The 23,624-nt window shown below is 42.4% G+C and overlaps 1 protein-coding gene across 2 annotated transcripts in view; it reads left to right on the top strand.

The window, feature by feature from the left end:
- Positions 1-4,928: 4,928 nt before the first annotated feature.
- Positions 4,929-23,624, top strand: part of NPNT (nephronectin) — a 56,453-nt gene continuing 37,757 nt past the window's right edge. For both annotated transcript variants that reach the window (XM_086611636.1, XM_086611635.1), the window contains exons 1-4: positions 4,929-4,999; positions 6,460-6,560; positions 14,075-14,125; positions 22,322-22,414. In XM_086611636.1, the coding sequence (XP_086467762.1) occupies positions 4,929-4,999; positions 6,460-6,560; positions 14,075-14,125; positions 22,322-22,414 (316 nt within the window). The remainder of the gene's footprint in view (positions 5,000-6,459; positions 6,561-14,074; positions 14,126-22,321; positions 22,415-23,624) is intronic.

The following is a 23,624-nucleotide window of genomic DNA, read 5'->3' as shown; positions in this document are numbered from 1 at the left end:
ATTAGAACTGGGTTTCCAGTTGTTTTCATGCTTTTTTAGTTGATGTTACTTACATTACCAGTTATGTGTATTGCTCATGACATTAGTTCTCTAATGGAGTTAACGCTGCACTGCATCATTTTTTGGAAAAATACAAGTACTGTACTGAGCGGTGTATTGAATGCATTCCTGCATACGTTGCTTAACTGTACTGTGCCAGATGTCTAACCAGGCCAAGTGCAAGGTCCTACATCTGGGTCGTGGCAATCCCAGGCACAAATACAGACTGGGCGGAGAATGGATCGAGAGCAGCCCTGAGGAGAAGGACTTGGGAGTACTGGTGGACGAGAAGCTCAATATGAGCCGGCAATGTGCTCTTGCGGCCCAGAAGGCCAACCGTGTCCTGGGCTGCATCAAGAGGAGCGTGGCCAGCAGGTCGAGGGAGGTGATTCTGCCCCTCTACTCTGCTCAAGTGAGACCTCACTTGGAGTATTGCGTCCAGTTCTGGAGTCCCCAACATAAGAAGGACATGGACCAGTTGGAGAGGGTCCAGAGGAGGGCCACGAAGATGATAAGAGGGCTGGAGCACCTTTCCTATGAGGACAGGCTGAAAGAGTTGGGGCTGTTCAGCCTGGAGAAGAGGAGGCTCCGGGGTGACCTTATAGCGGTCTTCCAGTACCTCAAGGGGGCCTACAAGAAAGATGGGGAGAGGCTGTTCAGGAGGGCCTGTTGTGATAGGACAAGGGGTAATGGTTTTAAAATAGAGGGAGGTAGATTCAGGTTGGATATTAGGAAAAAATTTTTTACCATGAGAGTTGTAGAACACTGGAACAGGTTGCCCAGAGAGGTGGTGGATGCTCCATCCCTGGAGACGTTCAAGGCCAGGTTGGACGAGGCCCTGAGCAACCTGATCTAGTTGGAGATATCCCTGTTCCTTGCAGGGGGGTTGGACTAGATGACCTTTGAAGGTCCCTTCCAGCCCTAACCATTCTATGATTCTATGATTCTATGTCACTCTGTCACACTCACTGTCCCAGAAGCATCGGTTGTCATCACCATCTTTACCCTCCCTGCAGCAGAATTAGCAAGCCCCACTCTTGAGAGCATTTCTTCACTCTCTGCCACCTTACCACCAAAATTGTTTTGTGTGTAGTCAGATGTGCCTTTATCGCTTACCGTGTAGAATGCAGCAATAGAATAGATACCTAGGGCTTCATCCCCTGGGAAATTCTAGATAATTCAGGACCTAATGGGCTTTCTAGTGGCATGAGCAACTGCAAATATTTCACTCTTCCTCTGCTCTCAACACCGATTATCTTAACAAGTTTATGATCTTGATTTTCTTAGAAGGATCTCAACCTGAACTCAATATATCCATGAGACTGAAAGCCTTTGATAAGGATCATGGCTTATAGCCTGGCCTCTTTGGCAGAAGATAGATAAAGATCTTTACGGAGTAATGAAGAAGAGTAAAATAAGCATAATGGGAAGGGTCATGATGCTTGCACAAAATAAACACCTTTTCAGGCAAAATTTACCTTCCTATTTGCAATTGCTGATGCATTTTGACTTCTTCATACACAAGGGTACAGCATTGCTGTTCAAAATACTGTGTCTTCCTCTATGTTTCTGCTTCACTGTTGCTAATTCGCAGCTAAAAACCTGACTATCATGCTGCACTCAACCAAGTGTATTACCAGTATCTCTGAAAAACCTTTCTTGGATGCTGCCTCTTTGTTTTCGCTCCACTTCATCCTCTGCTTGGTAGCTGAGTGCATGCTAGTCATCTGTCTGAGTGCTTCATGCCCAGCTGCTGGACTTTTATTGCTAATGTCTTGCTGAACATGTCAGCCCACCCTATGGCTTCAGCATTTGCCAGGCTTTCATACAGCTGCACTAAATATAGGGCATGAAAGTGCTTCTAGTAATGCTTCCAACAACTTCTCCCATTTCTATCTTCTATATATTACCTTGATGCACACCCACACAGCAGTGGGGTATGGAAGACAGCTTCATACACCTTAAATTTGTGAAGAGATTTGGTTCTTTGCCAGCTCGCTCAGTAATCCTTCTAGTGTCCTGGATATGAGAAACTACCTCATTATGAAAACTCCACTTGCATTGATAAAGCATTGCCAAAATAAATGAATAGGACAAGGAACTGCTTGAGAGAGTCCAGCGCAGGGCCACAAAGATGATGAAGGGAGTGGAGCATCTCCCTTATGAGGAAAGGCTGAGGGAGCTGGGTCTCTTTAGCTTGGAGAAGAGGAGACTGAGGGGGGACCTCATTAATGTTTATAAATATGTAAAGGGTGACTGTCATGAGGATGGAGCCAGGTTCTTCTCAGTGGCATCCAATGATAGGACAAGGGGAAATGGATATAAGCTGGAACATAGGAGGTTCCACTTAAACATGAGGAAGAACTTCCCAGTAAGAGTAACAGAACTCTGAAACAGGCTGCCCAGAGAGGTTGTGGAGTCTCCTTCTCTGGAGATGTTCAAAACCTGCCTGGACGCGTTCTTGTGTGATCTGATCTAGGTGGTCCTGCTCTGGCAGGAGGATTGGACTAGATGATCTTTTGAGGTCCCTTCCAATCCCTAACATTCTGTGAATTCAGAAAGGACTGGATCTTCATTCCCATTGATGGGTATGGAAGTGCAATATGTGATCTTTCAGTGGCTTCTTAACTGTATTTTCAGGCTAGTGTTCCAAAACAAATTGTAAAGGCAGCAGAAGTTAACTGAGAGCAGACAGTCTTAATTGGAGTAGGCACCACGTCTGCCCAGCACACTAGCATTAACATACAAGAGTGCCAAACGGGCTGCGGAGGAAATCTTAAATACTGAGTGTGGTCTAGAGAGATTAAATGATCTCACCACCATTTGCAAGCATACATGCTTTAAAGGAGTAGCATGTGCTTTGAAGTTGCTGTGTACATAAGTGCCACTATGCAGCGTTGCATGAAAGGGGTTGATTTTGTGATATGTCCCTTTGGACATCAGAGGGAGAGTGTCAGGTTGCCCTAGACCTTAATTCACGACGAAGTTCAAATGTTGCTTTTGGCACCTGTCCTGAACTTGGCTGCAGTGTAATTTGTGGACACTTTCTTTCTACAAGTTGGAGAGATGTGGGCAGATGCTGTTACCGGAGAATAATCCCTGTGATGATGGCAAATAGGATTCCTCCCCTTTTGCCCATAAAATCTTGACAGTGAATTCATTCTGCAAAGTCTGTTATCCCACATCATGCATCCAAGAGAAAAAAAAGTGATCAATCAGCCACAGAATCACGGAACATTAGGGATTGGAAGGGACGTCGAAGGATCATCTAGTCCAATCTAGTCCAATCTCCCTGCTGGAGCAGGAAGGAGCTCTTCAGTCAAGAGCTGAAAATTAGCTCTGTATTTCAGCAAGAATCTAATCTGAGCCAGATGCTCTCCTGTCTTTCCCCAATGCCACTGTGTCATCGTCTTCAGTATCAGCTTCTCATGTGAATGAAGGGAAACCATGTGTCGTCCTCGGGGCAGTTTTTATATCTAGCTGAGTCCTCCAAGGGACTTGCTTGTTATCTAAGCATGGGTAACGAGCACCTTGCAGAATCATCACCTTGTAGCTTTTACAGTTAGGTTTTTTGTTTGTTTTTTTTTTTCACTCTGTGTCTGAAAAGTGCTGGGTTGAGGCTGTGGACAGAAAGCTTAGCACGGGGAATGCATGGTCCTGAAAAGATGACAAAAAGAAGGGAAGGAGCTTTGGAGAGGGCTTTCTGCTACAAACTTGATCAGAAAGTGGTAAAACCACACTGGGGAAGGATGTAATTTTTGAAAGCTCACTGGCGCAATTTGTATTGTGCAAAATGTAGTTACCTTTGTGTAGTGTTTCTTGAATTATCTGTGAAGTGCTTTGAAGGAGGAAAACACTCTGTGCAGGACTACCAGCTCAAATCTAAAGCCTGATGCTCCCTAAAGGATTTGGCTTTGCCTTACCGCACAACCCAGAAGATCTTTGTTTTCTGCTTCTAAGCTGCAGCCAGACTTAGGCACAAATCAAACCCAGTGCTGCAACCTAGTCCGAGTTGTTGGCCCCATCTGTCTGTCATCAGAGGGATGTCAGAGCAGCTCTGGCCCTAAGCGGGTGACGGGCTGTTATTAGAAGTGTCCCTCAGTAAGTTCCGAGAGCTGTAGTTCGTAGAAACAAAACAAAAATAACTGCTCTATTTTAACATGTTACTGTAGAGTACGGATGCTGTTGTCGCTGTTGGCAGTGGTGCCAGGATGTCGTTACATCCTGCGTGGGTAATGTTTAAACTTGTCGCTTTTTTCTTCTGAACAAGGGCCGGGGCACCTTACGTCACACGTGCCAACATCTAAGCGCTATTGACAGGAGTGTCTGAGCCAGAAAAAAAAACCCACGTACCCCTTGTAATTCTTTCAGAGAGCTTTATTCTGGGAGCAGTTTGGTTGGCAAAAGGCGGACAAACAACACGCTTGGCTTTAGATGCGGACTTCGCTTGCGGAGAGGAGCGGGTGGCTGTCCTGCTTCATGAACTTCGAGCTAGAAAAGCTCCTAAAAACAAAGCCCCCCCCTTGCTACTGTCTTCACGCTGCGGTTTTGGCCTCCTCCAGCCTGGCTCGGCCCCGCCCGAAGGGGCTGTGGGGGGGTCGCTCCCGCTCCAGGTGTAGCCGTGCGGGGCGGCGGGCGGGCGGCCGGACCGCGGGCGCCTCTGCCGGGGACGGGCGGCGCCGCCGCTCCCCGTGCAGCGCCTCCTCCGCCGGGCAGCGAGGCGGGCGGGCTGAGGGAGCGGGACACGCCGCCGCTCCGGAGCTGTGGCAGCGCGACCGGCGTCGGCGGCAGCCGGACCCCGCGTCCCGGCAGTCGGCGGTGGGGAGCGCCTCCGCCCCCCGCTTCCCGCCTCGGCCGCCAGCCTGCGCGGCGGGAGAGCCGCGCCGGCCATGGAGCTCTCCCTGCGGCTGCTGCTGGCGTCCTGCCTCTCGCTGGGGGCGGCCGGGGAGTTTGACAGAAGGTAGGCGCCGGCTCCCGCGGGGCGAGCAGGGGGCGCGGGCCGGCCGGGCACGGGGAATGGTGGCGTTTCTTCGGTCGGAGCCGCCGCGGGGAGAGCGGCGGGAGCGCGGGCTGCCCCCGGGGCGGGCGGGCGGCTGGGCTGGCTGTGGCGCCCGGGGCTGTAACGGCCCGTGGGCTACTGACTGCCGCCGGACCGCCGGGGCGCGAAATGGCGGCGGGGGGCTCGTCACCGGCCCCTGCGGCTGCCTCCTGGCGAGGCGGGGGGAGCCGGAGCCCTCGGCGGGACTCGTCGCGGTGCTCCCGCCGCCCCAGCCGCGATGAGGTGCCCGCGGGCACGGCCGGCTGGCGGAGGGGCAGGCGGGCCCAGCGCCCCGTCCCCGCGCCCGGCGGCGGCCGCAGGTGGAGGCGCGGGGTCGGCGGGGCCCGGCGGCGCTCCCGGGGCTCCCCGGGATGGACGCGCTCGGCCCCGTGCCGCGCTCGGCAGCCGGAACACGGGCTAAGGTACGACAAGCTGGTCGCTCTGGCGGAGTTGCGTCCTGCAGGAATTAGGAACAAGGCACTTCGCGTGCTGTAGAAATAAAATTAGTTTATTGGCGCCTCGAGGCACTCGAAACAGACTACGGCGAGGATCGCGACTCAAGTTTTAACACGAAGCGAAGTGAGAAGGAGCGCTGGGACAGCGTGCGCCTCCCGAGCCGCGTCAGGTGGAGGGAGCGGCTGGAAGGCGCGTTGGAGGCGGCTTCATGGATGCTGCGAGGGGCAGGCTGCCCAGCGCAGCGGGGCTGGGGGCGTGTAGATCAGCCAGCGAGATCCCCTCTCCTAAGATTTCTTATCAGCATTTGTCAAAACGTAGTGTTCGCTGTGTCTGAACTGTCGTTAAAAAACATTAGTCAGTACTTTGCAATTCATTGAGACTGTGGTACCTTTTCCCTGGAACAAGGGAAGGCTGCCGCTCTCTTTTTGTATTTAATTTCTGTTTAACAGTTCAGGAAGCTTTTTGTTTGGGTGTGTGTTTTTTTTTTTTTGTTTTTGTTTCATTTAATGTTTCGGTAGGAAAATTTGGCCCTGTATTGTGAAATAAACCAATGCTGAAACTTTATGATGGTCGTTAATTCCAGTTTGTAGATTCTTTTTCAGACTTCTGAAATTATTCGATACCAGCCTGGGAGTGGCAGCAGTGAGCATATTGCAAAGCATGTCAGTTTTTTCAGGCTTCACAAAGTTACCCTAGTTGTCTTCCCCTTTTTGCCTATAGTCATTTATGTTTTCTGAACTATACACAGTATTAATGATAGAAATATCATAGACTCGGTGTAGAGCAGTTACTTTTTTTTTTTAAAAAAAAGTATATATATCTCCATACAGAACAGATTTTTGCTGGTCTTTGTCTTTTCTTAACGTGGAATGATTTTGGTTGCTTCCAAGGTGTTTCACCAGACATTTTTGAACTCTCTTGTTCAGATGGCCCAGACAGATAGTCTCCTCTGCAGGACTGTGTCGATTTGGAAGTAGAATTGACTGCTGCTGGGGCTGGGCCCGATTGTCCTGGGGACAATGCCAACGTGAGTATCATTGCTGCTGGGGCTTCTAGTCACTTGTAGAAAAGGCTTGTACATACCTAGTAACATCTTTCACGTGCTCACACACGTTCTTACAACGCAGGGCTTAGGCTTTCACACGTGTGAGTCCAACTTACTTATCAGGATGTTGTCAGGTTAAAATTCTGTCTGTTATTAACAGTAGTGAAAATGATTGCAATCAAGTAAGGTAAACTTCAGTTAGGGCAATGAGAATTTGGGAATTTCTGTTTGGTTTCCGCTTCATTTCGTGCTCTGATCTAATAGCCTGATGTACCACTACACTGTGTCATGTTACAGGCACTGCAGGGCAGGAATATTTGCATCCAAGAAGGAAACCCAGATTATTGACATTTCATTTAGAAAGTCGATGGAAAGGTTCAAATTGGTATTAAGTTCAAACATTCTTTCAGTAACCCCTAACTAAGGGTATAAATACGCTTGACAGCATCCTTTTTTTGGGTCACACGTGAAGAGAAACGTCCTGAGATTCTCACATCTATCTAGCATCTTTAATATAATTGCAGGATAACCAAGTAAATAAGTCTTCATCATTAACTACAGATTCAAAAGGTATTCTGTGGTGGCAGCTCGCACTGTGTAGAAGTTAAAATTGTTAAGTGTGTCATAGAGACCTCAGCTTGTTAAAATTACATCCTTTGATACTGGGAACGCTTGCTCCTGTGTTTAACAGTGCATACGTGAGTGACGTCCCTTATGTGTTTGCAGGAGTAAACCTATAAATGCTGATTCTCAATTTATTTATTTTTTATTTAGATAAAAAAGTCTGCAAACTAGGTCATTTTCAGCCAAGACATTTTTAAAGTAAAACAAATACTAAGTTGTAAGTAAGTTGCTTAGTCTGTAGAGCAGTGACGGTGGAAAATATTAGGCAAAAGGTAGAAGCAGCATTGACGATACAACTGTAGACTCTCAGCAAAGGTTTTGTTCAAATCTGTAAACAGCAAGACCAGCTTCTTCCTTTCTAAGCATGTTAAAAGCCCACAATGTTTAATAGGTATGTAAGATGACTGGTAAAAAAAGCTATGTAAAGGACTTCTGGAACATCTCTGATCCTGTTTTTTGATGCAAAGTGCTCAGATTGATATGTCTCAGGCCAAACCATGAATCATTTTGATTTTTAGGGCTGTACTTGGTAACAAGTAGTCCTTTTCCTTGGGATGAACGTTTATAGGGAAGGAAGGAGAATGTGAAATAGGTTGATTGAGGCTACTCCAGAGATGATAAAAATCTTTGTCCATCTTTCATAACACAAGTTATTTAAATGGGAGCCAAACTCTTAGCAAAATAAAGCAAGAAAATCTGCCCCAGTTGTGGGTGGTGAAAATTCCAGTCATATCACAGAGAGGGAGATTACACTAAATGAAAGTGAATCTTTCTAGTGCTCGCAGCCAAACAGAAAATCTGTAGTCAACTCTCCACCTTGGGAATGTGGCATTCGGTATGAAGGATTAACCTGGCACAGGAGGCAGCATTCCTAGCCTCGAAGGAAAACTTGAGTGTTTTATTGTACAAAGGGATATCACTGAAAAATTTCCAGAAAGCCAAGCACGCAATTATTTTTGTGCTTTCTCTGTGGAGAAAGGCAAACTTTGTAGTCCTGTCCCTGAAACGAGTGGCATAAATACATGTCAGACTTTCTCTACTAGATGTATGTTTCGTTGCTTCTTCTAGAATAAATTGTATTTGCACAATGAAAACAAGTCTAGAGTCAGGCTAAAAAATCAGTGGTGAGACGCAATTTACAAATGAGTCCAAAAAAGAAGCTGTAAATATTCAGGCAATAACGCTGAGCTCTTTATTAGTGAGCTTGAACTGGTTTTCTCAAACTAGTGTGAGCCATCCTTGGTACGCCCGCAAGTGCCACGGCACCTTTGGACTCTCACCTGCTTACTCATGCATAGCTGACTGTGTAGGCACTGACCACCTCTGGGTTTATCTTTCTGACAACAAATGCAAGGTGAGAGGCGTGCTGGAGCCAGATTGTAGCAAGAATATAAGCTCTGATACATGACAGGGTTGTCCCAGTTTGCAGAGCCCTCTGAACCATGATGAGCCATGGGCAAATGATGGCTAATGTACCTGAGTACGTTTTCTGCTGTCCATTGAGGCTGCTTCACCAAGCACGCACAGGCATGCCTTCTGCCCACGGCTGTTGAGAAAAACAATGTGCTGGTTTAAACCAACTGTGTGATTTAAGATAGTGGTTTAATTGTGACAGAAGTTTAAGCCTGTGTATGCCAGCTCTAGCAGGGCAGGATTGTGGCACAGCTGACAAGCGGTAACTCTTTAAGCCTTGGTAACTCCGTGCTTCTGATCTCCCTTCCATAGTCCATTTGTACAGTTGCAAATAGGAGCTGAACTGTGTGAGCTAAACTTGCTTTTGTGAGGTGTGGAGTAGTCCCTTTTATGTCCCTTTGACTGACAAAGGAGCGCACATAGGGTATGGTCGTGCTTCCTGCTGCTTAGTAACGCAAGCCAGCATAACTCAGCTGCCTTTTTCACTCTTACAAACACATAGGGAGAAGTTGAAATCAGGCCCCTCCTTTAATTTACACTCTTCCTTTAAGCCATCCTCTGTCTACTCGTAATAAATTACACCAGTCGAGACTTGTTCATGCAAGGAGGCGCATGTAGGTCTGATCTGTCTGTAAACTTGCTTCCAGAGCCTGTCAGTGTCAGCTGTAACATCTCAGCTAGTAGAAATAGTCTCTGTAGTGACACGAAATTGCCTTCCCAAATGCCCTTCCCAATTCCAGCAAATGCACTTAGAAGGTGTGCCTCCAACTGAAATAATCAAGAACCTTGAAATTGGTTGGATTGTTTTTTCTTCCTTGCGGGTTGTGAGCACCAAAGTGAGATCTATGTTTAGGCAACTAGATCCATTTTGAGATTGATACAAATACACCCATATTTTCAAACGGGCTGAATAAATGTAACTCAAATAAATTCACTGGCATTTCTAAATCCTTGTAAATTGAAAATCCATCCACACTCATTTGGTGGCCTAATCTAGATTTAGAACGGTGGATATATTCCATCACTAATAGAACTAAGTAGCCTTTCTGAGGTTTTGATCTGACATATAAACCAGCTTAATTGGTTAAACCTGGTATGTAGGAAGACTAATTCGGGAGTGGTAAAAATTTTTAAGCGACAACGCTTAGTTCATGTGAAGTAACCTCATCATAGGTACAGCTGATCTTTTACACTGATGGACTCACAGCATCAGTGTCTTGAATTTAGATGTTAAATATCCCGGTTGAAATTAGTCCAAAAATCCAATGTTGTTGCCCAGCCTGCAGGATTTACTTGCACCTTAGTTGGGAGTAGTGGGAGTAGTAGCTGTAAGTGGCATTAATCACACAAAAGCCTTCTGTGAAAATGATATGTTGATAAAGTACCTGATGAGATGTGTGTAAAATAGGGCTGTTGTCTTGCATTTTGATGTGTTATTGTTGTGCACACAGCAAAACTATAACCCAGAGCAAAAGTGAGGGTAGAAAGAGTTTCTTCTGGATTTCTTCTCTCAGAGTAGGGGGTTTCGACTTCCTGTGACAGCATTTTTGGTGAGAGAAGATATCAACAGTACATTTTTAATTCATAACTTCCTTTGCATTGTAAGGCAACCGCATCAGTGGTACTGAGTGTGTTGTCCTAACCCAGAACCCATTCAATGGTTTTAAAGTATACAGGGAAACCAAGTTGGGGCATGCATCACTGCATGCATCTTGCACAAACATACTTTTCTGTGTGCTAGCAGAAAAATATTGTCTTAGGAAGTAGATTCAGATTTTTTTTTAAATGTGTTATTCGGCACGAATTTTCATGGTTTGAAGTATGTGGGGAAGAGAATTTCCAGCAGTGGAAATGTCAACTGCAGAATATAAAACAGTCGTGTCCATTCCTGTATTCTAGCTACTGTAGTCTGGGAGACCTGCTGAAGCCTGTCATCTCATCCCCCTAATAATATGATGTCTGTGACAGTATTCTGCAGGGGTGGCTGTGTTCCTGAGTGCTTCTCAAGAAAAGGATAGTCTGGGCCGTGTTGTCTAAGAGTCTCTGCTAGGTCAGACCTAGGCCAAGCAGCAGGAAAGTCCTCGGAACCGCTGCTGACTGTCGCTGATAGCACAGTGTGCAGAAATCAGCTGTGGGTATATACTCACATACTGAGCCCTGGAACCTGGTTAGCCCGTCAGAAAACCAAAATAGGGCATAAGAGATGCACTCATTTCATGCAGAGACTTACGTAGAAGTAGTGTGATGCTTTTTATTCCTCAGTATGAAAGTGAAAGTTCTTCCTCTCAGTTCCCAACAGGCCATGCCAGGGCTTATTTGAAAAACAGTAGTTCTTTGTAGACGTTTTTGCCACTAATGTGTCTTGGTTCTCTGAAAGAACTAATGGTCTCCCTGCCTTGCTTTTAGCTGGCTCACGAATATCTCTGTAGTTGTTTCAAAAGCTATAAAAATGGTTTCCACATGCGTGTTCCTTTCATGAACAAAATACACCTGCTTTGTACTTGGCTGCATGTCTGTTTGTAGTTGATTTGTATGTTAGTTCTATGTAGTTAAGGTACAGTAAAGATGTAGGCTGCCTTTCCCTTCAAAGTTTCAGCTGCAGCTTAAGAGCCAAGCACTGTAGAAAGAGATATTACTTTAACATAGATTTAAAAGGTTCAGTAAGATTTTTTTTTTTAAGAAAAGCAATAAAAAACCCACTTGAATTCTCATTCTGGATTACAGTTTGGACAACGCCTTTGCTAGAGACGATGGCAAAAATGATTCCCTTTGCTGCACCCACATGCATGCAAAATAAAAGGTTGGATCTGCAGCTTCTATAAGTGAATGCAGATCCACTGTCAGATCCTCTGTTGGCATGAGTCTGCATGACTGTTGGAGTCTGTAGAGGTACTCTGAGATTTTGTCTGGTGAACAGAAATTTTGACCAACAGAAGATGCTTAACAGCAATAAAATCCCGTGAACATGGATTTTACAAGTAGTGATGTTATTCGATTACTTCACTCATTTCAGTGTTGAAATCTCCTTAAATGATAACAAAGTCTATAAAGTGTGTTCTGAGAAGGGATTGTGGACATGAGTGTGCTCTTTCAGAGCATCCATCTGCTGTAACTCCATCTGGTTATCTCCTTGTGCTGAGGTTTGAGTGTTCAACCTAGGGAGCAAAACCAGAATAGGTCAGCAAAGTAGTTTCCCACCACCTTACGCTAAAGCCATGACAATTGTCTTAAAAGCCTAGGGACAGAGCAATCAAGAAGATTTACAGTAAAATAGCCCATAAGTAAAAGTGTAAGTCAAGCCATCAATTTACATCTCCCCATAGCATTGCATCATTAACAAATGTTAACTGAAGGATGTCACAGAATAGTTAGGGTTGGAAGGAACCTCAAAGATCATCTAGTTCCAACCCCCCTGCCATGGGCAGGGACACCCTCCACTACACCAGGTTGCCCAAAGCCTCATCCAACGTGGCCTTGAACACTTCCAGGGATGGGACATCCACCACTTCTCTGGGCAACCTGTTCCAGTGCCTCACCACCCTAAATGTCAGGTTAGGATTTAAATATAGTCAAACCTAGCGGAAAGCATAGAGTTTCAGGAGGTTCTTAAAAGGACCTGCAAGAGCGAGAGAGGTGCTTGTACAAACTGGTACAGGAGATGCAGGCGTAACCACCTGCTTTGCTGGGAACTGTGCATGCTGCTGCCTTCTTACCACAGTTGTGAAGAAGCTTACGCTGTCTGTGCTGCCACTCCTGTCCTAACGAGCTTAAAGACTGTGTATCTGTACTGACCAATCTGTTTACAGAGGTGCAAGGTGGTGGGAGGGGGGGAAGAGATGGCTGTGCTCTCATTGATGCCTAGAGGGAAATTTTGTGTAACCAATGATGATGTTAATGGGAGTTTACCCGTATAAATCATCTCATACATCAATGGGAGAAGAGGCCACGAGCTGCTTGGGACTTCTGTTTCTGGCACATAACAATGCAATTCTGTATAGTCCAAGCCGCACAAAAATAAAACCAGGATTTTGCCAATAACGAGCCATGGAAATACTGGCTTCCAGGAGGCTGACCCAGTAGCAGAAGCCTCCTTAAAGTCCATAAGAGTTTTGCTACTGAACTTGTGGTTGCAAGCACACAGTCTATGTTGGCAATGTCTAGTTAATATTGGTATGCAGCATGTCTGCTTATAAAATGACCAGTATTTTTGTGCGTCCCTGGTACTTTTCAAAGAAAAGACGTTTTATACAGAATTGCAATACTGCTTTAATTCTGCTATGCAAGAAAAAAATGAGGTTTTGCTATTTTTATTCAGTAGTTTGGTGTTTTTTTTCTCAGTTTAGAAGCTTTATGACTTTACTATGTTAAAGATACAGTATCCTTTTCTACTTGCCCTCTGCATCCCTCCTACACTTCATGCATAGAAAAATAATTTTGCAGTCCAGTTTTTCCTGAGTAACTCCCAATAGTAACATGATTTGACCATTTACAACTGTAGTGTATTTGTATTTGGAGCTTTTTTCAGAGCCCAGCAACAACTTGGGGAGCCTCCCTCCACTGTAACAAATGCTGAGGGATTTTCTGGTTAAAACTAATTTAAACCAATATAAGTTGCAATCATAACAAACTCTTAAGTGTTGGTCACATACCTCTTAAATTACAAAGAGCTGCTGTTGCTTAAGTCTCAGTCTCTTATAATAAGGCTATGTAGCCTAACAAGCTGTGCTGCTAACGTTAATTTTATTGGCAAATGAAGTTAAAATAAGCCTGAAACATAAATCTATATTTCCATTTTATGTAACCTTTGTAGCGTATCTAGTTTCATATGTTAGTAAAAGCCGAAAAGGTCTCTGAGCCTTAGTTTTAATTTAGATGACATTCAAAATTTAAACATAATAAAAATGACCAGTAAAATTAATATGCCAGCATGTTTATTGGTTGCAGATGTTCAGATGCTTATAAATGGGTGTAATTTTAATTACTCTCAAGTTAGCACCCAGATGCTAACCCTTTATGTGTGCTCTGTGGAGATGCAACATTAAAAATATATACCTATATTTAAATGAAAGGATACTGTCTCTTTAAGAAAAGCATTTATGTTCTGTTGATGGAAACATTGAAACCGTGAAACATGAGAATTTTTACAAGTATGTACCATATGAAAAATGACAAAAGTGTGGCTCCTTAGTTGATTGAATAAGAATAGCATCACGTCATTACATGTAATTACTCTGATGTATCAGAATGTGTTTTTTTAAAATCTCATAATGAAATACTGATGTAAGGTATTTCCATTTTTAAATGTGTACCAGAATTTTTTTTTATTTCAGAAAAGCTCTGAATGTTGAATGTGTGTAAGTCTCCAGGAATGTAACAAGTTGATAAAAGCCCCAGCCAAGTCCATCCTCCTTACAGAAAAAAAAAGCTGGAATTTCTTTTTTTGGATATTTGTTTTGCAGCTTTCTACGTCTTAAGGCAGAGAATAGCCAGCCTAAGGTGCCAGCCCAAAGGTTAGCTGAACATATTTCTTGAAATAATTTTGGCAAGGTTATGACTTGGAGTTATGGCCTCTAAGTTGTAAGTTTACATGAAAACTATAATAAGTGACAAGAAGATGTAGATGTTCTTTTGTGTTTTTTTTTTTTTCCTTTTTAAACATTTGGGGAAGATGAGGGGGGAATGAAATTAACAGGGCTGTTTTATCCCAGTCGTCTATCCAATGAGATACTTATTTTCTAAACTACTGCACTTTTCCCTTTTCACCCTTTTCCTTTTTCTTTATTTTACTCTCAAGCCCCAGGCAATATATTTTCCTTCCTCCAAGTTGTTTATACTCCCAGCATCGTATTTACAAGCTGTCAGACTTAGGAGACCTGATCTGCTTTCACAGTATCAAGTCATAGAATCATAGAATGGTTAGGGCTGGAAGGGACCTCAAAGATCATCCAGCTCCAACCCCCTGCCATGTGCAGTGGGAGGTTAGTTTGGGGTGGTTGAAGCACTTATTGCCTCCCTGTTGCCTGTTTCGTACCTCTGCTACAGGTTGTTGTTCCCAAAACAGGGAGATTCACAGCCCCGGGTCTACAGCAGTGAACAACCTGGCATGTTAAAGCCGAATGAAGTCACCACTGGTTTGCATTGGTACCCAGGGCTGTGGTCTGCTGCTGCTCTGGGATTTATATGTCCTGTTTCCTTATCCCTGCGGCGGGAGTACCCACGTAGAGAAAGGGGAGCAGCGCCGTCGCTGTGCGTGTCTGGGAAAGCCAGCTCTGTTACTGCGGGGCAGAAGTAACCCTGCTGAAGGCAGCGGGTGTTGGAGTCCAATAAATGAAACGGCAATAAGGCCCAGTTTGTTTTCTACCACCACACAGAGACGCTCGTGCTAGCCTGCTTCTGCCTGCTGGAATTCAGCAGAGACACAGAAGGGTTTGGGTGGAATTCAGTAGAGACACAGAAAGGTTTGGGTAACAAACAGGCATTTGAGATGATAGGGCACCATTCTTTAAGCAACTATCATGAGCCACTTGAAATGCAAACGTGAAAAGTTTGACAAAGCATGAAATATTTCTTGCTTTTCTAATTTTACATTGTGTTAGATCAAATTTTCACTGGTTTTTAAAAACAGTATTTAAGTGTATAAGCATTAGATTAACTTTTACAGACTTCATTAAATCCTGTTGTCATTGTTACCCATGCTGAAGTTACACATGCTTTTAAGTGCTGGTCTGAATAGCAAAGCATTCGTGAACCAGGGTCTGGGTTTGTGTGTGCAGTTGAGAACCAGTTTGGCAGCAGTCATGGGCCAGCAAAGACTTCACTGCGTGTGACAGCCCACACTGGTTGCAGTTCGTCACGTTAAGGTGCCGTTACCAGAATCATAGGTGCAAACTGAGTAACTGATTTACCCAGGCAAATGTAGTAGTTGTGCATGAAAAATTAGGGACCGCTTACTTAATGGAACTTTGGTTTTAGATGAAAGCTTAAGCATACGTTTTGAGAACATTTGTCAAAATCTTGAACATTACAAATAATTGCAAGTAATTTGTGAAAAAATCTTCAGGCATTAGATGCGACTGATTTATCTGATAATATTGTCATCTCTAGTTACAGAAGTTGGTCAAGGACATTTATTTTCCTTCAAAAAACAGGCTAAGGAATGTTTTGCATATGAAATTACCTGAAAATTCATATCCAGGTGCTCTAGTCAGGCTTACTAAGCTCTGCAGAGATATATTCTGTGACTGCTAGTACACCTATTTGGGAAGCAAAGTTATTTTTTCAGAAGTAATTCTGTAATGTGAGTTATGGGTATGACATGTTTTTACCACCTACTGGTAACTGTGTGGTAAGTTAAGCTTTATGCATTCTCCTGCATTTCTGTGTAGTTGAACAAAAAAGAAATGTGTAACTCTGAAAGAGCTGCAGTGATTTATTTTACAAATTAGCTCATACTTTAAGGATCCTGGATCAAAATTACTGTGAATAAGGCAGATTTATTTTCCTGAGTTTGTGTTTATGCAATTGCATAATCCGTAAAGAATTGTGAAAAGTGAATAGAAAGAGACAGACATGAGCTGAAGATGGCTTTGAGGAAGAGAAGTGTAGAACTTGAGGTCTGTTAGCACCGCAGGATAAAGGGAGCCAGTTTCAGGTGAAGGAGGAAGCAGAGAGGAAAGCTTCTTTTGCCAACATGCAAATCTTGTTATAAAGTTGGCACTGGGGGAATGTAAGTAGCTATCTCTAAGATTGGAAGTCTGTTCTGCATTCAGCAGTGTAAGAGGATCCCGTAAAGGTTTGTGAAGCTGAATAGTATGTAATCATCTCTGGGCGGACGCACAAATTACTTTCTGTGTTTGAGCAAACTGAATTTTAAGGAGCTGGGATTGAAAGTCAGAATAAATAAGGGTCTATATGTTACTTGGGAAGAGAGGGCAGGAGCAAGACTGTTCAGGCAGATGGTCAGCATAGTTTGTTTCAGATGCAGGTATTCTTATACATGTTTTTAGACTTGATAGAGGTGAAAGTAGAAGTTCAAGGACAGGTTGGAGATCCGCAGTCTGGTGTTTTGAGGCAAAATTGAGGGGATACAGAAAGAGCAATTAAAGACTTTGAGGGCAATTTCTCTCAATGAAAACCCTCTTATGGGTGTCACACAAGAAAGAAGATGCAAGAAATAAGAAACAACTATTAAGGAACAGAAATTAAGAGGCAAAGCAGAGAGAAAGAATGGAAACATTATACACAGAATTATACTCAAGGCTGTTTTGATGAAAGACGTAGTGTGTTGGAAAACCAAAGATGAGTTAAATTGGTAGAGATACTCCACTAAGAAAGCTCAGGGATTTCCATTGTTGGCCACAAATGAAGAGGAGTTAGGCAGGTGGGAACCAGGCAGTGCAACCGTCTAGTTAGGACTCCACCAAACAGTGTTTGGGAATCAAGAAATAAATTATTAACGTTAAAATGCTAGATGAGAAGGAATAGAGGGGACAGCACGTGGTAGTCACCCATGCCCTCAAAAGGTGGGTGGCTCAGTGCAGAGGAACTGACAAAACTTCTAAAGCAGTTCTGAGGGAACTGTGTGCAGAGAGAAAATACTGCTGAAATTTAATTAAACACCAACATTATAGACCCATAATGAACTGATTGAGAGTGTTTTTCATTTATTGTATTTATGCAACAGTTAAAAAATAGTAATTCAGAATGACTGAGTTGTGCTTAGACACCACCGGCAGCTAGTAGTGGCTGGGAAGACTGGTGGCTTCTGGCTTTTACACAAACATGACACATGCTAACAGCATGTGCATTTTACCTGAAATTCTTTTTCCCTTTCTCCTACACTTGGAAAAAACCCCAACCCTAAAGCCAAACCACTCATTCATGTTTCGGTTCCTTGAGTTATTTTTACAGGAAGTTCAATTTGTCCTGAAAAGAGACTTAAAATGTGGTTTTTATCTTATTTTGGAGGAAAATTTTATCTTATTTTATCTTATTTCTACCAACCTTTAGAATAGGTACTCTGTTAGATTTATGGCCAAATAAAAAAGGCTTTAGGATGCCTCCTTGACTCCATTGAAGTTGATGGGAAGTGAGAAAGAGCAAGTCTTCACATCTGGCCCAAAAAACCATTTTAAAATTATCAAGCTGAAATGAATGATCATGAGACCAGAGTTTATTTGCTGATATCTCTTGAATGAATTGGGCAATAAAATGAAATGGAAAGTTCAGTTGTAGTTTATTCTATGGCTTATGTAAATAAGCAGCAGTTGACTGGAGATGAAAGTAGCTGTGCTTAGGATTTCTTTTGTTGAAGTTTTTACTTCTTTTTGGCAACCTTTTCAGACTCTTATCTTCTGGACTTCATTTCCCTAAGCGTGTAAGAGAGCGACCTTTTCAGCCTGGTGTAACTCTCCACTGCCTACATTTCCAGCTTGCATGGTAGGGAGGTCAGTGTTACGTAGCAGATGGAAGTCCACGGACGTGGCTTATTTCAGTCATTGTAAATGTGAGTTGATTGGAGGGAAATGATATTCTCGTAGTTGTTGTGGTCAGTTGTGGGGGAAATTTTTTGTCGTCAAGAGGCACAGTATATTAGTTGGGAGACTTTTTTCCCCGACTACTTATGAGTCTAATTGTGTTTAAAAAAAATGGATAAACGCCATGTATTTGTGTGTGAGCAGAGCAAGTGAAATATAATATTCTATTCTGTTCCGTTCTGTTCTATTCTGTTCTGTTCTGTTCCATTCCATTCTGTTCGTTCCATTTCGTTCCATTTCATTCCATTCTGTTCTGTTCTATTCTATCTGGAATTTTGCAAGAAAATAAATAGAGAGGAAAATTCAAAGAAAAAATCCAGTCACATCAGCATACGTAGTGTATACCTAGGCTCTACCAAACAGCCGAAATAATTGTCTGCTATAAAAAGAAATGCTGAAAGTCCGGCTCAAGCTCATTTTTATACCTGGATCTCGTTGTTGACGGTTCAGATGGAACCCTTCTGGAGCCAGCGAGTGTATCTCTGCTGCCATGCCAGGGCAGCTCCTCCTTTGGCGGGGAGGCCAGGTGAGAAGGGAAGATTTGCAGGCTGCAGGTGGCAGAGCCTGGGCTAGCCCATCTCTCTGGGCTTGGTGACTCCTGTAGAGGCCAGTGGGAAGGGCATAATGGATGTTGCTGGTGGAAGCCCAGCCGGATACACAGGCTTGGCTAAATGCCGTCTGCTGCTGAAGTCCTGAGCACTGTGTAAAGCCCCGTTCAAGTTAATGGGAGGATATAGAACTTGCTTGGTAGGTGGCTTGATTCCCAGTAGGGAATGCTCTGGAATGTGTCTGTGGTGTTGGCTGAGCTACAGATGTTGTGAAGCTTACTGCAAAGTGCTTTCCTCTTGTGTATAGAAATTCTTCAGTTGTAGCATCGTATTGAATTTCAGCAGCTGTGTGTAAGTAAGATGCATAATATTTCAGTAACCAACGTGCACAGGATGTACTCTAATATAAACAGGACTTCTTCAAATACAGTGTTTGTCAGTAAATGTAGGTTTTCAAATACCTGTTTAGTGTGAAAAAAAAGCATTTTCTGATGCCTGACTTTATGGAGAGTGGTTTGCTAATCATTAGGAAACTTTCCTTGTGGTAGTAGAAATTCTTGGGCTGTCGGCAGCTGAGGCACTGAGGTCTCTTTTAACTGAGACTTTTAAAAACACAGAAGAGAGATATCTGTCGTGTGATTTAAGTGCATTTCTTAATTATATCTTGAGTCTAGGAGGTAACCTAGATCAGGAGTTACCCACCTGTGTGTCATACAAGACATTAAATACTGCAGGTGTACTATGGAGCTAAGTTTTTTGAGATGTATTGGAGAAGATGATCTCTTGAAGATCCCACAGATCCCATTGCTTGGTTTAATAACATGACCTATGTGACGTGTTTCATATCTGTAGACAGTTGTATATCATTTGTTTTAAACAAATGCTCATAATTTTTGTTTCTAGTACCTAGTTTGACCTATTTGGTTAACTGAGTTAAGCAGAACATCTGCTTCTTAATACAAATGTGTTTGACCTTCTGAATTAGAAGAACGTTTTCATTTCTAAATGAAATGAAAATGTCATTAATTTAATTACTGAATTTTACAAGGCTTTCATCTTCAAGTATGAGATCTTTTTTTTCCTCTATCTGAGCTGCTGCTATTTCACAATCTGTGTGATCGAGGGAGAGACCAAGACTTTTAAAGTCAGCTAACTAAAGTTGCCACAGGTTGAGCTACTGAACTGTAACACTTCACACCAAGCCGACCCCTGGTGCTTTTATGTTTTTTCAAGAGTAAATTGTCACCTAACTGTGTCCCACTCCACAATATAGATTTTCTCTGAAGTGCAGTTGAAATTTCATGGAAGCTTCCAAAAACATATAGTCATCTCTGTTTCTCTCATGTAGTTTAGATCACATCTTTTTCTTTTTCCTAGGTGACTTCAAAGTCATGAAGTTGGTCTTCATAGTCTTCGTTTTGCCACTGTTGCCTCTCATTAGGCTTGGGTCTATGATGTCAGGAAGATAAGGGTCTCGGTGTCTAAATGCACAAAGGAGATTTTTTTACTGTTTATGACCACAGTGATTAAAAAAGTAGTAATTGCTTCCAAGTACAATGTTCTAGAAGTTTTTCAGGATGTATCGGTTGCTCTGATGTATCAGTCTAATCTGTCCATTACCCAAGGGTGTACTTTTTGAAACATACCTTCTAGTAGTCTAAGCATCCCCTTTCCCTAACACTTTAATTGAGAGGTGTTTCTGAACCTGAATCTCATTTCTTTGTTTCTGGACAGCGTTAATTGGAAAAAAAAATAGTAAAAATCTTGCATTAACTAGAAACACCCCTCCCTGTTGCCTTTTAAGATACTCCTTAAGACAGTTTTAGGAAGGAGACTGCACCATTGTGTTAGGAAGATCCATCAAGAGCAGTGCTGTAGATTTAAATCAAGGTTTTATGTTCTCAGGGGATATCACTGGCTATGTGTATATATATATATATATATAAAATATTTAAACAAAAAAATGCCCTGATAACAAAGGGCAAATGCAGTCCTAAAACTGGAACAAACTCCTTCTATGCGACCAGTTGCTTCTGTGGATGCAGTTCGGGAGTTGCTGATTCTGGGTGCTTTGAATCTTATGGAAAAGATTTTGGAACATCAGAAATGTATTTGCATATTTCTTCCACAACAAAAAACTAATCTCTTATTTCTGTTTTGTTTAACTCATCCCTGTTGAACAGGTTGGCTAGAAGCAACACTTTTGAGTGCCTTCTGACAGACTTCTGTTAAATGACATCCTTAATACATCCAGTTTTGTGTTATAGCCTGTTGTCAGATTAATTAATATTACAGCTGGATCTAGTTAGCTTGCAATTCCAAACAATACTGTTAGTTTAGAAAATAAGCTTAAGGACAGAGTAAATAGTAAATCCTGATCACAGGGTGTTCAAGTTATGCCACCCTCTGATTTCTGTCTAATTTGTGTCCATCTTGCTTAAACAGTAAGCTCACCAGTGTCTTGTAGCTACATTTTGTCGTATGATGATAAACAACCGTTTAGAGCATAGTAAATACTTTAGTTTTCCAGTAGCTTGAAACAGTATGTTTAGTACTGGAAAGTAATAGAAAGACATTTATAATAAAGAAGACCTGGAAATGTTGTTTAAAATTTTCAGCTGTATAATGGTTTCCAGAGTTTCGCAGGATTCGTTGCAATATTCCTGTTAGCTAATCCTGCATCAGTAGAAATATATTTGTGGATGAATTCTTATATTTCTTCAAAAGCAATGCTTGTTTTATTATTGAAGTTTTAAAAGTTTGTTTTATGAATTTTATTTGTGTTATTTTGAGAGAGGTACCAAAAAATGACATCCTGACTATTATTTCTTGGCGTTCTGAATTTGTGCTACATCTGGGTAATTAGAAATTACCTGACTCTGGAAGCAGAATAGACCATAACTTCATGTTCTAAGACTGTATCTGTACAGCAGGTTGGATAATGCTTGAAATGTTCTGAGTAGAAGTGACTTGGATGTGTGCAGTGATAAAGCATCGTACTACAGTTAGTGTTGCTTTTGCTTTCACCCAGTCCTTCTTCCTCCAAAAGAAAAGTAAAAGTAATTCCCATGCCAGAATGCAAACAGTTGAAAGGGAGAGATTCAGGCAAAATATTTCTTATTAAGGGGGTAAAGAGTGCTGCCTTACAGTCACAGGAAAATTGAGAATGCTGGGATCTGTGTTGCTATCAGTGAACTATAGCTTTGTTTGTGTGTCACCTATGACACTGGTGTACACGTTTTCAGTATACCTGGGGTGTATTCCAGGCTTGCCAAATTTAATGACATGAATCATAGCACATGGATACATAGAGCAAGTGAAGGCACAGTGCCTGCTTGCTGATAAGATATTAAAAAAGTTTAATATCCCAGAAACAGCACAATGTAGCTTTGTACAAAAACAGGCTAGTAATGAGTATCTCACCCATCCCTTGTGTGTTGGGGTGGTGGTTATTTTTGAAAGTGCACCTGATGTTTGAGCAGTGGTTTTTTGAAACATATGATGATGCTGAAGGGGGGAACATAAACAGTACTATTTGTTAGGTTGTTGCCCTTTGTTTCAAAATAAAGCACTGTCAGCAGTGACTGGGGTGGATGAATAATGAATATCCCTCTCTTTGCAGCTATATGCCAGCCAGGATGCAAACACGGTGAATGCGTTGGGCCAAACAAGTGTAAGTGTCACCCAGGATACACTGGAAAAACCTGCAACCAAGGTAAGAAAGTGAAGTCCAAGAAATAATTTCTTCCGGAAATCACAGTAGTATTATTGATCTCCCTCCCTCCAAATGCTGTGTACGTGCAGTTAAAGGGTAATGCACTCAGATACCAGGTCTGTTACTGCTGTAGCTGTTCTGATATTGGAACTGACGTTTGAGGAGAGTATGACATGTGCAGTGGGATAACAGAGGGGAAAAAATTGTTTTCATTCAGATTAAATCAGTAAGATGAATGTAAAGTATGTATTTACATGCTTTCCTGAATCTGAGTCAAATTAAATTTAAATCTCATGGTCAGGATTGTTGTTTCATAAAGTCACAATTTTCAAGTCTGGATAGTGAAATAATATCTATTTAATTAAAACCAATTTCACTCATGCATTCTCGTTTTTGTGTTTCTAATCCTGAACTATCTGGGTAGCAATAAACTGTAGCGCGTACTTGAGAGTTGGAAAGGTGAAGTGTTCTCTTACTGAATTATCAATACAATTTCCTTGTGGGGTTTTTTTTTGCCAAAAAATGATCTCCAAAACATGTAATAGTATAAAGATCATGGAGCATAAAACAGAATTGTAGTACATGATACATGATTTATTAGATTTTGATGCCTAAGGCATGTTTAAATATAAAGATTTTTCAGTAAGACTGTTCTCTTTTTCAGTTGTCTCAGCCTACAGTAAAAGTTCATACGTTTTCTGAGAGTGCTGAGAAAGTGTGATAGAAAAGTGTGACATGTAGAACTATGTCCTTGTTCAAAAACGTGCCCTGATGTTTGCTAACCTTCTTTTGACATGTTGATTTCACAGTGAATTGTTTTCTTTAAAAACAGATAAATACTTATTTTCAGATTTACTTATCCATCCCAAACTGATGCGGAAATGAATATTGTGTTTTTCGGTTTTGTTTTAAGTCTCATTTATTCTGTCATCTCTCAAATTATCCTGTCTCCTTTCCCATTTACTTTGAGTGATGTTTTAAAGGGTAGGTTGTTATGATTTTATTACTCTACACCTGTTTTTTCCAGTCTGGATCTTTTTTAGAAAACAATGTAGTGAACTAACAGTTGTTATATGTATATGTGACGGTTTTCAGATGTACTAATTACTTTAACAGTATCAAAAGAATGCTGTGCAAATTTCTGGAGGCTGCAGCCTTTATTCATTTTCCACTAAATGCTAAGGAAGGAACAAAACGTGGTGAAAAAGAT

Source organism: Tauraco erythrolophus, chromosome 5 (genome assembly GCF_009769465.1).
Source record: "Tauraco erythrolophus isolate bTauEry1 chromosome 5, bTauEry1.pri, whole genome shotgun sequence".
Taxonomy (NCBI): domain Eukaryota; kingdom Metazoa; phylum Chordata; class Aves; order Musophagiformes; family Musophagidae; genus Tauraco; species Tauraco erythrolophus.
The sequence above is the reverse complement of the archived record's forward strand: the minus strand, read 5'-3'. Positions and strand labels throughout refer to the sequence as shown.